Here is a 14,592-nt window from a genome sequence, read left to right as displayed (position 1 = left end):
TCATAAAGTTAAATTACTGATGTTTTGAGTTTGCTGCAATGTAATGTCTCCAGTCTCTCCACTCTCTTTTTCTTGCTGTAAAAGTTGCTCAGTGGTGAATGACGCCAAAAAAAGTACAACCTCCTGATGTAAAATTTCCCAGACCGTCTGCATCCACAGGCCCATAGAGCAATTGTACTAGCATTTCCTTTAACCCCATTTCCCAAATGCTGGGTCTCGAGCTCTCTCACATGACTGACAGTTGGAAAATCACTGTATTCAGCTATTAGTGAATTTTACAACTTTATGGGCCTAATAATTTAATTACAGGCTATTTATTGAAGTGTTTTCAAAGGGAAGTTGATTTGCCTTCTGAAATCTACTGGTTCACAGATATCTCACTATGTAAGTCTATGGGAATGAGTAATTTCAGGCCCTGTAGCATCATGTGACGGACCTGGAAGTTGTAGGTACACAGTTTGGCCACTATGTCAGATTGATTCAAAGCCAGACAGATGTACAGACAGAATAGTTAGATATTTTGTCTCTTGGAGAGTCACTGGGGAGTTCACAAATGTTCACATGATCACAAATGTTTTCAAATGCCCTCAAAACCATTTTGTATCGACTGTACAATATCATATTATAATCTTTGTGTCTTTCCCCTCTTTTTCTCTCCATAGTTTCGATGTGGACAATGGCACGTCATCAGGTCGCAGCCCCCTGGACCCCATGGCCAGCCCGGGCTCAGGCCTCATCCTGCAGGCCAATTTTGTCCACAGCCAACGGAGAGAGTCGTTCCTCTACCGCTCCGACAGCGACTACGACCTCTCGCCCAAGTCTATGTCCCGAAACTCCTCCATTGCCAGTGACATGTGAGTGCACGATGTCTTTGGCGTCCACCTGCTTCTTCATTTAAAAAAAAAAAAAACACCCCGACGCTCCCCACTGTGCTGAATGTGGTTAATTCTGCTTTTTTATTTCTGACTCTCTGAATCTGTGTCATGGCTGGATGTTTATTAGACCCGGTCTTAAAGCTGCCACGCGGCTGGCTTTAGCCACGGTGGGAAGTGTGCATGACCAACAGCTGATTGTGAAGTGTCACATCTATTCTTAGCCGTATTCCAGTAGCATGAACAAGGTGGCGAGTCACAAAGTATCCACCAGCACAGTTCATGGGATGGGTCGATTGTGTCTGTATAACTCATGAGGACAATGGGATCGATTTGTGTGCTGCATTTAATCTGCCAACATTCTGTGTGTGTTTGGTCATTTGTCTTTTATAATACTAACCCCCCACTGCCTTACACCTCGAGACATGATGATAAAACACACAAACCAGCGGGCATATTCTGGGTTGGTGCAGCCTATATATTGATATAGCATTTCCCACGCAGTGGTGGCTATCCAGTTACATGTACTGTACACTTAGTGCTACAGGAAATAAAAATATTGACTGAGAATATAGCATTTCGATCCAGCCTAGAGGAAAGACAAATAGACAAAAGGATGAAAAATAATGTCCTGTAGTAACCTTAGACTTCCTCCTCCTTACTGCTGCTTTTCACTCTGGAGTAGTAAACCAATGACCGTTCTATGACCTACACCTACTATCCAGTTACCATGTTAAAACCACATTAAAAAAAACCTTTTACGCCTCATTCTTATATCTTTTTCTCCGATGAATTGCACACCCAAGGAAACCTGAGATAGCTGCAGTGGCGAGGCGACTTGACTTAACAGCTCTCGCTATGAAATTAATAATACAGCTCCACAATCAAGTTGAACTTATAAAAAATGAAATTGCATGTTCCCTGAAGTACTTAACAACACATCTTCCGAAGAACATAGTGTAGAAATTTCTCAGAGGACGTTCCTTACAAGAAAACATCACAACAGAGCAGTTATAGTCTGTGTGTGACCCCAGAAGGCCGAGGTAGAAAGGTCACCACCTGTATCTTAACTCACCTGTCCCTCTGATTTTTCTGTCACTCTTGAGTACCTTCTATTTGTCTTATTTGGAGCGCATTACAAGCCTGCATCTCTTTTGACTTTCCTGCCAGGCACGTCAGCTCACGTGGTTGTGGGCGTGTGCATGACGTGGTTGCAGTCACTGACGCGCTCCTGTCACCTGAGCTGATGTTGACAGTGCTCACATTTAAAATGTAGCGCGAGAGGTCACCAGGTTTTTGACTCAGAGTTCATTGTTGAAGATTCCTTTAGCTGGAACTGAGTGAGTAAGGCTGAGTGTCCATGTAGTTTCTCTGTCTTTTTAAAATTGGGTAACACTTTACTTGAAGGTATCTACATAAGAGTGACATGACACTGTCATAACTATGACATGACACGGTCATGAACCTGCCATGAACATTATTGTCTTTGTCATGACAAGTTGACATTAAATTTGTTTGGGATGTCCTTATAATGACAACTTGACATTAACCAGGATGACATTACCAGAAGTTGTATTTGTCATAACAAGTTGACATTAACAAGAAATGCACCTCTTTTTGTGTTTATGACAAGTTGACATAATGATTATTATTGTTACGACAAAGGCATCATCTGGTAGTGTCATCCTGGTTAATGTCAAGTTGTCATTATAAGGACATCCCTAACAAATTTAATGTCAACTTGTCATGACAAAGACATCTTCTGGTAATGTCACTTTAATTAATGTCAAGTTGTCATAATCAAGACAACCCAAACAATGTCAACTTGTCATTACAAAAACGGAATGACACTTAATGACAGCAGTCATAAACGTTTATGACATGTACATAATGTTCATGACAAATTCATGACAGTGTCATGTCATAGTTATGACAGTGTCATGTCACCCTTATGTCAATACCTTCAAGTAAAGTGTAACCTAAAATTGTCCCAATGAAGAGAGAGCATATGCAGCCTGCACCTTTTTAGGGCGCTCTGATGCTTTTGTGCGGCGGCTCGGAGCGCTTCTAGTTAAAAATCTCTCACGAAAGTGCTGCCGTTTCCAGCGCCCTGCCAGATAAGAATGCTACATGCTCTCCACTCCCTTAACAATGCCCACTGAGGTGCCCTTGAGCAAGGCTCCTGCGGTCCACCAACTCCAGGAGCCATGTGTGCAAGGGCTTCAAAACTGGGGCAGTCGCTGAAGCAAAGTCAGGGGTGTGCTCAGCTGACTTTTCCTTGGATAAATAAAAGTTAAAAAAAAAAATGAAATGATGACTGCCTATGGGATATGGTTTAGGGCGGAGAGGAGGAGGGATGGACAGAGAAGGAAAGGACGAGGAGTAAGGGTAACTGTGAGGGACATGTCTGTACAGCAAGCGCAAAGGCAGCTGGCAGGTTTTCACAGTGTCCTTGCTGTGAGGTATATTCTGGAAATGACATTCACTACACTAGCTTGTTACAGCTGCAACATTTAGTCGATTAATCTGTTCGTCAATTGACAGAAAATTAATCAAACAGTAATTTTTTAAGCAAAAAAGCGCAACATTTGCTGGTGTCATGCTCCTTAAATGTGGAGTTTGATGCTTTTCTTTGTCATGCATGATAATAAACTGAAAAGCTTTGGATTTCTGGACTTCAAATCTCATCTGAAGACGTCACCTTGGATTCTAGGAAATTACACAGAGCATGTGTCTTTATATTCTGTCATTTCATTGATGAAACAATCGATTAATCAAGAAAATAATAGAATTCATAATAAAAATAATAATCACTGCAGCCTTCAACCTTATGTGTACCGACACATGTCCACCAATAGATCTCTCCCTGAAACCTCAAACAGTCCTGAAATTACTAAACTCTGTGACGTCGGGCCTCAGCTGGCAGCTGATGAGTAAACATGTCACCGTGATCGAGTGCATCAGAGATGCTGAAACTAATCTAATGTGATGACCCTCGCTCCTCCCTCCCCGTCTCTCCTCCCCTTGACCATTTCAGCCCATGAGCACACTACTCTGTTGTCAAATGTCAATACACTGTAGCTCTGCAACTAACATTAAAGCTACCGTCTTTGTGTCTTTCAGTCATGGTGACGATATGATTGTAACGCCATTTGCACAGGTGAGCACTTTTGCCCGCTTATTTATCGTTTGTATCGTCTTCATTTTTACATTGTCGTAGACTGATGTATGATTTATGAGTCCTAACCTATTGTGTGCCCTTCAGGTTCTTGCCAGCTTGAGAACTGTACGAAACAACTTTGGTGCATTAACTAATCTACAGCAAGACAGAGCATCCAATAAGTAAGTTACCAGCTGTATTTTATTTTATTTTTTATTTTTTTCAAACAGAAATCTGTCACAGTGGGTGAAGTGACTGTATTAGAGGCAACAGTGATCAACATGCCAGCATATCACAATATGTGATGACAGTCACTTTATGACTAAGATGTTCTGCTCAGTAAGTGGCAGTGATTTGGAGTCGTTTGTGTCCAGTGCTCACTCACAGTCTGGCCTTGCTCGCCCTCTGCTGTTCATAATGAGTACTACAACAACAGTAGCAACAGTGTAAAGCTGCACTCTGCTACAGTGCCCCCTCTACATGTGTAGGAACAAGTGAGGGGAAATGGTGCTTCCTTGAGTCATGTAGAGAATTTTTAATAAAAATATTTCGAGGTAAATCACTGTTGGAAATGTCTCAGTGTGTGTTTGTTTCCTCCATGACAGGAGATCACCCATGTGTAACCCACCACCCATCACCAAGACCACCTTCACAGGTATGTGGACAGTAAGAGCACCATGGTGGCTTGTGTTGTGTGTGTGAATGTGTTTGTGTGTGTTGTATATGTGTGATTCGATGTGTGGTCTGGGAATCAGGATTAGATTTGGCCGTAGACACATAACTTTTTTTTATAGTGGACATCCTTTTTAGTGGAAAAACAATTATATAAAGCCAGGGTTTTTAAGCATTTGCAATGGCATCATATATTTCGATATGAAATATGCGAATTCTTCATTTAAATTGGTTGCATTCTTTGAAGTTGGTGCACATGCAGCCTGTTTTTGCAGAGTCTCTTTTATTGATGGTTGCCCTGCAGTCTCTTTGGATGCTGCTGGAGACGGAATTCACCATGATCTTATATCTTATGAACTCATTGTGAGTGTTTGTAATCGCAATCCATGCTAACGTCGCATATCATCCCATCCCCAGAGGTAACACTTAGCTATTTAGCAGATATAAGCAGGATATAAACATCCAATAAATGGTTTGCAACACACTGTAACGTAGTTGTGAGCATATATACGTGTGTAGTAATGTATTAAACTGTTATTATTATATATTTTCCTCTTTTTTAATTAATTTTTTGTTTATATGGTGGTCTTTTGTGAATTTTATTTCCGTTAAAGGTGCGATACAAAGTACATTTAGTATGTATTACACCTATTTGTCAACAACTATAATATAATTCATATAGGACAAATACTGTGCATTAATACACTCTTACAAATGCTCTCCTCTGCTCACAATGACATTGCCGTGTGTTGTAAACCATTTATCTCATGTGTATGCACTGCTTGTACAGTAAATGCTAAATAGTGGACTTAAAGGATATATACTTTTATTTATCCCTGTGGTTTGCAGCTTAAACACAAAACACAACACATACCAGTAACATAAAGGTCACCAATAGACAAACAAAAGTCATCAACAGGCATACTCATAGACATAACATACATACTCGTACATATACCTACACACAAGAGGAATAGTTTTGGTGGTAATATGCACCCTTTTATTTAAAACTGGAGGCTGGATAGATTAAAGCTGATACAAAGGATGCTGGTGGTGTGTAAGTGATGTTTTTGTCTGTTGTAAGATATCAGCATGGTGGTGATGAGGGGCTGGCAGACAGATCCATGCGTGCAGGCAGCCAAAGAACATGAACATAAAATCCAACATGGTCAGAATACAAATATGGACAACGTATTTTGCGGGTGATTGGTTTACTTTAGCAAAGCAATGGCCAAGTGAAAAAAGAACAAATATTTCCCTGTCCGCAGCTGTTGTTCTGCTATTTTCTATCAAGTTTGGATTGGTGTGGCTTTTTTCTTTCTATAGCCAAGATGTTTGCAGGAATTTCTGAAAAGCTAATAACAGTTACAGGAGTTTGGCAAGACAGTTGGTCAGTTATGAAACGATGCTCGGTGTCTGCTGTCCGTTGCAAGTTGTCACATCCATCCTGTGCATATCAGGGCTGCAGCTAACAGTTATTTCCGGTGTCGAGTAATCTTTTGAATATTTTCTCAATTAATTGATTAAATTTTATTCTAAAAATGTCAGAAAATGGTGAAAAATATCAATCTGTGTTTCCCAAAGCCCAAGATGACGTCCTCAAATGTCTTGTTTTGTCCACAACCCAAATATATTCAGTCTACTGTCATAGAGGAATAAAGAAACCAGAAAATATTAACATTTTACGAAGCTGAAACCAGAGTATTTTTTACAGGTTTTTCTTTAAAAAATTACTCATACCAATTTATCACTTGTCAAATTAGTTTAGGAGTAATTTAATAGTTGACAACTTCTTTAAAGTAATCATTGCAGCTCCAATGCATATTACAGACATTTAATGAACCCCACATATATTCCAGGAAGTAGTTTTGTAGCGGATGTAAACTATGGTGTTGGTGACCCTCACTTCATGTTTGAACCAACTTTGTTTGGCTTTTTCTTGAATTATTATTCCAGTTTTCTTCATAGAAAGCTTCATGTTCAATGGCAAACCACTTTCTTCGCCCCATATCACCTCTGTATGTGTGTTAGGATAGCTAAGGAAGAAGTTTTAGTTCATACAATACAGACACCAGTTCAGTGCCTTGAGACCTCCAACACTTCATTCATAACCACAGACATATTAATACCTCAATAATGGATTGTACGTCCATATATCTAAAGTCATACCTGACTTGAATAGTCTGATGTGCTGTAACCAGTAGACAGATAGCATCTGCTGCAAAGCCCGTCTGGCCTACTTTGAGAGTTTTTGTTGTGAGGAGGACATGGCACAGACGGTCTTAGATGGCGAGAATAGACTTGTCCTTGACAGTCACTTTGCTTTTTAGCAGTATCAAAGTATCAATGGCTGTAACCTGGCTGGTGTTTGCAGGAGAGACCATATAACCTCCAGCATTAATAAATAATTTCACTGTGTTTTGTTTGGTGAAATTATCCCACTCATAGTATCACACACATTTGTGCATGTTGTAAAGGAGGTAAAACATTAATTTTATTAATATTGTTTTTTTAAAGTGTTTAAAAAAGTTCTTTCTTCTTCCACATATGACGGAGATCCATGCACACATTCCTTCCAATAACCCAATACATAACCTGCGTATATATGAGGAACTGGTGACATTGGGCTATATTTAGAACACAATCATACTGGTGCACAGCCATTATGGGCCCTGCCATAAACTGGTGACAGCTGTGAGTCATGAGCGTGATTGTTAGAGAGTATTGACTGCTTGTAATGCAAAGGCTCGCTGAGGCGGCGACTAAGTCATCCTGCAGATAAGCACAATAAAGGAGGAATAATTAACGGAAACTCAGTAAATCAGTTTGGGATAGGATACGAGTGATGAAAGAAGGATTATATTTAGACTTCTTCTTTAATTTCCTATCTATCCACATCCGACTGCCGTCCTCTACTGTGTGTCATTTTTCCGTTATGGACTTATTCAGAAACAGAAGATTTTTTTTAGAGTTGTCAAGGGTTTGAAAAAACATTTTGGTAGGTCTGGGACCTTTAACCTGTTGTGGATGAGAGTAGATGCTGGTTAAAGCTAATGAGAGACCAAACAGTGGTAGGGGTGCAGGATAATATCAGCATGTCATTGGTATCTGCAGATAAAGGCTTTACAGTGAAATATCACAACCGTGAATAAACACTTTTTGCATATGACAAGCTGATGAAACTTTTTTTTTTTTTTTCGTGACTTTGATGAGTCGCAATAGGTTAAGTTTGCTCTGGTTGCGGGGGCGTCGGTGGCTTAGTGGTAGAGCAGGCGCCCCATGTACGAGGCTGTTGCCGCAGCGGCCCGGGTTCGTATTTATTTATTTATTTGGACCCCTATTAGTCACTACCAACACAGCAACAACTCTTACTGGGGTCCACGCAAGCAAACATAACATCATAGTGTAAAACAAATAATTGAAAATCCAAGGGGAAAAGAAACAAAATACAACAAGAAAACAGGAAAACTACAAAACAATAGTCAAAAAAACACGCAGAAAAAACAATAAATTAACCACAATAAACTACTAATGACAATAATTACAACAATGACAACAAATATCCTCACTGTTTTAAAATTCCCAGAAAAAAAATAAACAAAAATAAATAAATAATTTTACAGCTCAAAGGTAAGAGTTGGCATAATAATATGTTAATTCAACTGCAGTTAGGAGGAAAGAAATGAGTGCATTGATCAGCTGACAATCAGACAAAATTGTTGAAAAATATTGGCATATCAGATATTGGCAAAAATCCAATATCATGCAACACTAGTATGTGTAATATTATTTTAATATTTTACATCCCATACACTTGATCCAAAATGTTCTTGGAGTTTTTTTCGAAACATTTTTATTGTGGGTATAAAGTTAATAATATGAGTGAGGATATGACTCTAAACTTCTCTACCTTTCCTTTTCTCCTTGAAATTGCATCTTGTACTTTATATGGAAACAACAGGGCTTGAGTTACTCTATCAGGTCTCAAATAAATATTATATTTCATTTAAATGGGTCAGACCTTTCAATGGATCAGGTTTTAAAGACATGGAGCAGAGTGGAGGTACTAAATATGATTTTTTTTTTTTTCCACTTAGATCAATATTAAAACATTTTTTATGACGCTGACATGTCAGTTACAACAGCATAAAGAAATAGTAAAATAGTTGAAAAATTTAGAGCGAACAAAACAAAAGCTGCTTGGGTAAATGCACATTTTTACAGCCTTAAGGATTAGTGTATTTATTGATTATTATTCCAGCCCAGTGTCGTCTTTTTGAGTCTTGTGTAGAGTTCATTTTTCCCATTTTCTTTCTAGTTGTGCTTCTTCAACAGTTGATCAAAAAAACTGAGTATGAGGAATGAATCAGAGTGAAAGTAATCATCATTAAATGGAATTAAAAGGGGGAAAAAATCATTGTATTGGCCAGTGACACATGTGGTACAGTGCAGTCTGTTGGAACCCATTTATTTTGTAACTGACACATGATACTGTCTTAAAATGTAAGCTGCTAAACAACAAGCATTTGGTCTGATGTATAACAAAGTGACAACATATATGAATTATCCAAACAAGTGAAATCACATCAGCATTATTTCCCATCAGTTCAGTCTCCCCTCTCCTGCTGTCTCTTCATCTCTGCATTTTTTGTCCTCCTCCTCCTCCTCTCTCATCTTCTCCCTCTCACAGTCCGACTTCACCGTCGAGCTGTTCCGGTACATAGTTTGGCTGCAGCCCTGCGTCTGTGCAGCAGAGTGGCCTCTCCGAGCGCCGGTGTCTGATGTCGCACTAAGCATGAGAAGAATGTCATTGACGTCAGTGCAGTTGCTGTCAGAAAGAGTAGCACCCCAGCCACTGAAACCACACCAGGGAGAGAGACAGCGAGAGAGGGGTGAGGTGGGGGGGAGAGAAAGGGGAGACAGAGAGAGAGAGAAAGAAAGAGGAGAGAGACAGAAAGGAGACAAAAGAGGGGAGGAGGAAGGATGTTCAGAGATCAGCGGAGGAAACGAGGATTGTGGGAGAGGAAGGGGACTGATGGAAGAAGGGAGGGAGAGATGTGTCAAAGACAATGGAGCAGGAGAGGGGGGATATTTTTGAGAATAGGAGGTGTCAGAAAAGGTTTAAGGATGGTCAGTTGGTCCTGGTGTGCATGTTCCCAAACATACAATATAATATTATGATGCACTGGAGCCCAAGGAGCTAAAAACTGCATATGCAACCCAGAGCTGTAACTTTGCATCATTTACTTTGAGAATAAAATGTCCCAGAATGAAAGATAATTGGGCAAAGCAGCATTTTTATAATTTAAGCCTAAAGAACGGCAGTATTTTCCCAAAGGCTTTAACAGGGTCTGAATGTAAAGCCTCTGTATTTTAATCTGCTTCTGTTTTCTCCGTCTGTGTAATTGAATTACAGCTAAAGTGACCCCCCTCCCAGATCACAGATCACATGGCATTAAAAGCCTGTGCTTTCCCAAATTAGTCAAGGCATCAATATTAATTGGCTTCTGACAAGGTGACATTTTCTGTTAACATAGGCTGACTTTGAGAAGGGGCATGTCTTCAATTCCAAATGAAAAAACCAAAGAGAGACATTGATGCAGGGATGTGACACTAACCATCTTTACCATAGTCTCAGTCATCTATTTGTTTACCTCTGTTTTGGTGTATCTGTATGCTGAGCACATATCAGCATGCAAGCACACACACACAGTATAGGGAGCTCCCAGCTCTGGCTCCAATCCTCCGTTGCTCCACTCCATCTCTTGTCCTCCTCCCTTCCCCATCCACAGTGCAGTCCTCTCAGGCTTTAGGTACAGCTTGGGGAGAGCAGCACGTTTGGCTACCAGGGACGCCGAAGCAACAGCAGCCCACCCCCTATACACACAGCATCTATAGGAAACACTACCCAGCACACACACAGCACCGGATTACACCATTTGCTTCCCGGACACCATGGATATTTTCATTGGCAGAGGGGCTAAGGAGACAAAATCATGATGTGTTATGGTTAGCATTTCGTCTGGTGTGAGTGTGTGTGTGTGAGTGTGGATGCATGTGTGTGTCTGTGTGCGTCCGTGTGTGTGTGTGTTTGAGATGTCTCTGTATTTGTTAACCATGTCAGGATGCTCTGAACAATCTTGCTCCTTGCTGGACAGTGCTGACATGGATGTTGCCTGGTTGTGAGCCTCTCACTGGATTCTCTTTTCCCACCGTCCCTGTCTTCCCTCCATCCCTCCTATGGCAGACATGGGCCTGCTAAGCAAACTGCTGTTCATCCTGCTACATGACTGGAATTACATACTCTCTTATGAATGATAGCGTAAAGCTCACACACCTAGATCGCTGACTGTGATATGTGTGCTGTGTATGGGAGGCAGTGAATGAGTCTGTCTGTGTGAGATTGCTGTTACCTCTGTATTCTCTGCTGTGATTTTCTTACTGTTAACATTCATTTGGACACCCAGAACTGACTCAGGGTGGCCATTAGCCATCCATCACCTGCAAGTATACTCCCTGGGATTGTATCTGACTTACTTTTTAAAAGGAGGAAATAAGGATTCGAACTGTAGGACGTCACCGGAGGTTTCTTTTCTCTGAGGGGAAACAGTGAGCGTTTGCTGCAGCTGACCTGTGACTGCTCATCTGTGGGTTAGGATACAGGAAAACTCCCAGACCCGCACAGCTGGCTCACCTGTCCAGTATGAAGAGTCACCCATGTGTCTACTCGGGGTATCCCAGCTTAGCTGTATGTGGGGTGGGAGACCCCGGGCCTGGACCGTCCACTAGCCCTCTGAAGCGGGCTCTTACTGACCCCTTGCCCTCCTGTCTTGCCCCTGCAGAGGAGGCCTACCAGAAACTGGCCACTGAGACCCTGGAGGAGCTGGACTGGTGTCTGGACCAGCTGGAGACGCTGCAGACGAGACACTCGGTCAGCGAGATGGCCTCTAACAAGGTAAGAAGAACAAAAGTTTACACTAACTACCATATCTGTTGGATGTGTTAATATATATACATGCTGCTGCATTTTCTGGTCAGACCCCAATTTCCCAATTGTGTGAATACACTTCTGGTGTTATTTAGTGAAACATATAGACGCTGCTACCCAGGATTCACTGTTGTGTGTTTTGTGGCTGATATGGACAGGATGTGTTCTTTAACTTTGCTTTGATGGTGTGATTTCATATTTTTATGTAGGTATGATGCATCTTAATTTTATTTTTATGAGGAATTCAAGAGCACAACCACTCAAAGGAGTATCGTGACACAAAAATGCATGACTAGAAACACTTATTTCCAAAGTGGTCCTCAATGGAAACAGCAAGAAATACATAGACACACACAATTGTAAACAAGAAAATAACATTATAAGCACATTCACTCCTTGCACCTTCACTCCCATAGTTCAGATTCCCTCACTCAGAGGTGAACCTTCAACCTTTCCCACAAATCCTCCTTAAAATTTGTCTTAAAAATCGCCTTTGTTTGGCAGTTTTGTAGTGTATACTGATCTTCACACAAGGTTACACTATTATAAACTGTACTGTATATTATATATCTATACTTTTTGTTAAAAGGTTACAGAATTAGTGTGTGGTTGTCATGAATATCTGACACTTGAACTGGCTGCAAACAGCTGTCTGTAGATTTCTCAAGAATGCAGAACTTAAGCAGACTTTTTTACCTATCCACACCGAATGCTGCATTTCTATTAGTGCTGTCACGATACTGCGATTTCTGACTTCGATATAATACCTTGAAAAATATCGATATTCAAAATGATGGGAAAAAACTGATATAAAGGGCATGAAATTATTTTTTTTATTAAAAGATAAATTTAAAATCCCTGTATTTCCATGGACTTTCAAGGCCAGGGGATGTTTGTTAAGAAAAGAAAAAATGGAAGAAAAAGTACTGTATTTCTGTATGACTTCCAGTTATTTTTCAATAAAGAACGTCATTTAAAAAAAGATAAATATAAAATGGCTCTAACATGACAACTATAACATTTTCTTTTCTTGTAAACATTAACAATAAGAGAGAGAAAGAAAGCCCAGCTGGTACTAATGAATATTGAAACTGTTTTAAATGTTTAGAAACAATATGTATCGATAAATCAGTATTTTTGACAACACTAAAATCCATACATGAATGACGAAATATGAAATTACAATGACGTCTTTGTACAGTTCTCTCGATGGTCATTAAACAGCAGTTACATGGTGTTGATTGCTCAATGACAGGCTGAGCTGATGTGCAGTACAACTTTATGGTAAATACCAGGAGCGGATAGATTCAATACTTTATAGGTTGTTGATTTTATTCATTTTAAGGGGTCTTTCTTAATATCATATTGAATTGACATTACCTCCTGAGCGTCACCTGCTCCTTCCATCAAAACCCTCTCCTGTTCATTTGTCAAGGTTTTATGATGGTTACAGTTTGAGTCTGAGGAGTCAGTCACGTTCGGTTGTCATATGAGCTGTTCATATTATGTGCTTTGATGCATTTTCAGCCATCAAAATATACGTTTGACCGGTTGTGTTATATTGTCTACAGTATGTGTGTTAGTGATAGCATCGTCATGCAGTCAGGGAGTTGTGCTGTGAGCATGCTCAGTCTCCTCCACTGTGTGTATATATGCTTGTGTGTGTGTGTGTGTGGAGGGAGGCTGCTGTGCCGCTCTGAATGCTGATCAGCTCTGGGCTCTGGTGATGTCACACACCGTGATGTCACACAAGGGGGGGATGGACCAAGAGGAGAAGCAGGGAGGACGGACAGACAAAGGAATTACACAAAACGTGCACACGCTCTCCGCTGATGTTACCGCGGTCACACGCACGACCGCGGGACGTCTACCTCATTTAAAAGTGAAAAGATTAAAAAGAAAGAAGAAGAAGGAGATAAAAAACCTGTAACATGCACTGTCTCACCATTGCTCACCAGCACAGCTATCCCTGGTTGTCATGGCAACAGCCACAGGCCCAACCAGCCTGCTATCTCACTCTAGCAACACATCATAGGTAATACAGTCACTACATCTCCCACACATAGCCTTTACTTTGTGTCTGTATCCTGCAGACTTTCATTTATCAACACTCAACATACGCCGCAATTCATCAATGAAGGAAAGTCTGACTACAGAACAATGAAATGGAATTCCCATGATGCAAATTAAATCAAATTACAGCTAAATCTGCACCTTATTCCCTCTAAATGTGATTTCCAGTGACCTCATTGTAAGAAATCACCACTCATACTAGTCTCCTTTGTTCACTATAGTGTCACATTATATAGCTGCTCTAGTTTTGCATTTGCTCTGTGGAAGCAGCACTGCTCTGTCTGCTTTCAACATCACCCAGTAATGACCCCAATCAGATCCTGACATAACCTGGGAAATTAATGCACGTCATCTCTGACTATCAGCCATCTCAGAGTTACTCTATTAAGCCCGGAGACCTCTGTAGCAGTAGGTCAAACAAGGTGACATACTGTACCTGTTTGCCCTGAAGGATCTCACACCAGAAAGACATGGTCAGTGTTACTGCTGTAGCAGCATACAAGCACACACTTCTGTGTACTACACTTACATAGACATCTAGTACAGTTCATGCTAACTCACATAATCTTTGAGCTGGTCGAGCAGGGCATTGGTGTTCTATCTGCTGGTTTTAGTTTAGATGCTCCTGCAGTTACATTTCCACCCTTTGTGTGGGTGCAGGTGTTTCTAGAATCAGCACCTGGTCTTCCTCTGGCTCTGCTTCAGGAGCATTGTGTGGTGGTCAAGTGTGTCACATCATGGTTTGATCATTTCACAAGGTAGCATTGTACAGTAGAACAAAGCAGATACTCTTGACTAACAGCTTGGACCCACTTTGGGGTAGAAAG

At 40.7% G+C, this 14,592-nt stretch overlaps 1 protein-coding gene across 6 annotated transcripts in view; it reads left to right on the top strand.

Annotated features, from left to right (window-relative positions):
• Positions 1-14,592, top strand: part of pde4d (phosphodiesterase 4D, cAMP-specific) — a 255,572-nt gene that overhangs the window by 219,526 nt on the left and 21,454 nt on the right. For all 6 annotated transcript variants that reach the window (XM_050050736.1, XM_050050737.1, XM_050050735.1 and 3 more), the window contains 5 exons: positions 663-854; positions 3,996-4,032; positions 4,138-4,214; positions 4,638-4,687; positions 11,547-11,659. In XM_050050736.1, coding sequence (XP_049906693.1) covers positions 663-854; positions 3,996-4,032; positions 4,138-4,214; positions 4,638-4,687; positions 11,547-11,659 — 469 coding nt within the window. The remainder of the gene's footprint in view (positions 1-662; positions 855-3,995; positions 4,033-4,137; positions 4,215-4,637; positions 4,688-11,546; positions 11,660-14,592) is intronic.

Source organism: Epinephelus moara, chromosome 8, assembly GCF_006386435.1.
Source record: "Epinephelus moara isolate mb chromosome 8, YSFRI_EMoa_1.0, whole genome shotgun sequence".
Classification (NCBI taxonomy): Eukaryota; Metazoa; Chordata; class Actinopteri; order Perciformes; family Serranidae; genus Epinephelus; species Epinephelus moara.
The sequence above is the reverse complement of the archived record's forward strand: the minus strand, read 5'-3'. Positions and strand labels throughout refer to the sequence as shown.